The 2,144-nt window shown below is 51.9% G+C and overlaps 1 protein-coding gene across 1 annotated transcript; it reads right to left on the reverse strand.

The window, feature by feature from the left end:
• Positions 1 to 329: 329 nt before the first annotated feature.
• On the reverse strand, positions 330 to 1,869 carry LOC109785033 (transcription termination factor MTERF8, chloroplastic). Its single transcript, XM_020343641.3, has one exon. The coding sequence runs from the start codon at positions 1,852 to 1,854 to the stop codon at positions 523 to 525; it is 1,332 nt and encodes a 443-aa protein (XP_020199230.2). The 5' UTR covers positions 1,855 to 1,869; the 3' UTR covers positions 330 to 522.
• Positions 1,870 to 2,144: the final 275 nt, after the last annotated feature.

Raw genomic sequence — 2,144 nt, forward strand, 5'->3', positions numbered from 1 at the left:
GTATTTCTAAGCATAATCTAAATACTGAACATTGAACTGCAAGCTTAGTACTACCTGAAATATGATGGGACAGAAAATACAATGAAATCAAAACAGGGCATGCTAAATAAATGTTGCCATGAAAGCAGATCACGCTGATATTTTTAGTGGAAAACGACAAAGGGCTCTTCTGTTATGTCTGGTTTTCTGGGTCCTGGTTTGATCCGAAAGTTGGTCCACGCACACATCCGATTTCCATGATCCCCAACATTAGTTAGAAACACAAACATATGAGACTTCTCATTTTCAAAAATCAACTCTTAAGGAATAACAAGAACATCATCTCGGGGTTCAGGAATCAAATTATCAGTTATTTCAAGAATTAGCAATGACGAAACTGGCATGTCATGGATATACTATCAAATATAGCCAACATCAAGTTAGGCAATGAGTACTGAGACAAGAGTTACCAGCATACAATGCAGAGTGAAAACTTTGTCGCGCCATACACATGTTACAAATTTTCCATAGCCTTTTCTTGGTTCATGTAAATCTGAAATTAGCTGGCACTTCCCCTTTGCAAGCAGTTGCATAGTCTTTAGCGAGGTGTGGTGCAGCCTTCTTGTGAGGGCATATGAACCTCTCCATAAATACTTTGTCGCTCAGCATGACTATATTATAGTAGTCCCGGTACTGACCTAGCAATCCATTTGCCTTAAGGAACTTGATAACATAGTACCTGGGCCTGAGTCGGCCCTCCATGCTGTAAGAGAGCAATGCCGGGCGATGAGCAACGTACGCCGGTTCCAGCCCCATCTCGGAGAGGAAGAACTCGGACCTTTGCTGCAGCGAGCTGTTTGACTTCCTCAGCACAATCGGAGCCTTACACACAGCATGGCTCACTTGAGCATCAGACCACCTGAATATCTTCTTCAAGTAGCTCGCTTTGGCGGCGATCTTCTCCTTGCTTTTGAACGAGACAGCCTGCAGCGCTTGCCTAAACATCCCAGAGCCGCGGGGCACGCCTAGAGCTTCAGCGCATGCCACCATCTCCCGGACAAGCTCTGGATTTGCGGTGAGGATCCTTGGCACGACCATACACAGCTTGGCAATATCGCAAGCAGCGAGCCCGCACTCCCGCAGGAGCGCGACGTTGGGCTCGACGACCCTGTCGCGGTTGGACGTGAGCAGGTGGGAGCTCTTCCTGAGGGCCCGGAGGAAGTTCTCGGAGGAGCCGAAGAGGGGCAGGTAGTACTGCAGCTTGGGGACGACGGACTTGAACCGGAAGGGCTCGCCGGCGATGGTGGCGAGGAGCGCGACGTCGGAGCCGGACAGGCCGAGGCCGGTGAGCCCGACGACGTTGGAGGCCAGGGTCCTGTCCACGCCCGCGCAGAGCAGCCGCGGGTCCTTGGCGACGGCGGCGGCGATGTCGGCGCCGGAGAGGCCGAGGCCGGCGAGGAAGGCGAGCACGGCGTCGGGGTTGGCGGGGGACTTGAGGTGGGAGAGCTTCGTGGAGGCCTTGAGCGCCTGGGCTCGGGTGAGGCCGCAGGTGGAGACGAGGTAGTCCTCCACGGCGAAGCGCTGGCTCGGGGAAATGGGGGCCGCGGCGGCGGAGAGGAGGCGGTGGGGCGAAGAGACACGGAAGGCGGCCGGAGAGGAGAGGAGGTGGGAGACGATGCAGCTCCGGAGGCGGAGCATGGCGCCGGCAGCGGTGGCGGCGGCGGCGGCGATGGCGGAGGGATTTGGGGTAGGTTGCAGCTGCGTCTCGTCTGCTTGCCTGCCGTAACAGGCCGTGCCCGTACAGTTATGTTCGCGTATGGCTCGCGTTTCTGCTGGGCCCAATCCGTCGTTTGGACTATGCCATCTTGGGCTCATGCGATCGTTGAGTGGGCCATTTCATGTTGTTAAGGGCTTTGCTTCCACTCAGAAATTGGAAGTGTTATCAAAACAAAACCCAAAAAATAAATTATTTTCAAAATGAAATATAGTCCGTAGTTCATGTTGATTATTTATTGATAGTAGATTTATTTTGAGCAAACTTTAGAAAGAACAAACATGTCTTCATTTCAGATCAATATAAACGAAAAAAGTAGAAAAAATTGTGCTCCCTTAATTAAGTAAGTGGCAGCATCTGGTTTGTGCATTCTAGAACTCAATTTAGAGAA

This window comes from Aegilops tauschii, chromosome 6 (genome assembly GCF_002575655.3).
Source record: "Aegilops tauschii subsp. strangulata cultivar AL8/78 chromosome 6, Aet v6.0, whole genome shotgun sequence".
NCBI lineage: Eukaryota > Viridiplantae > Streptophyta > Magnoliopsida > Poales > Poaceae > Aegilops > Aegilops tauschii.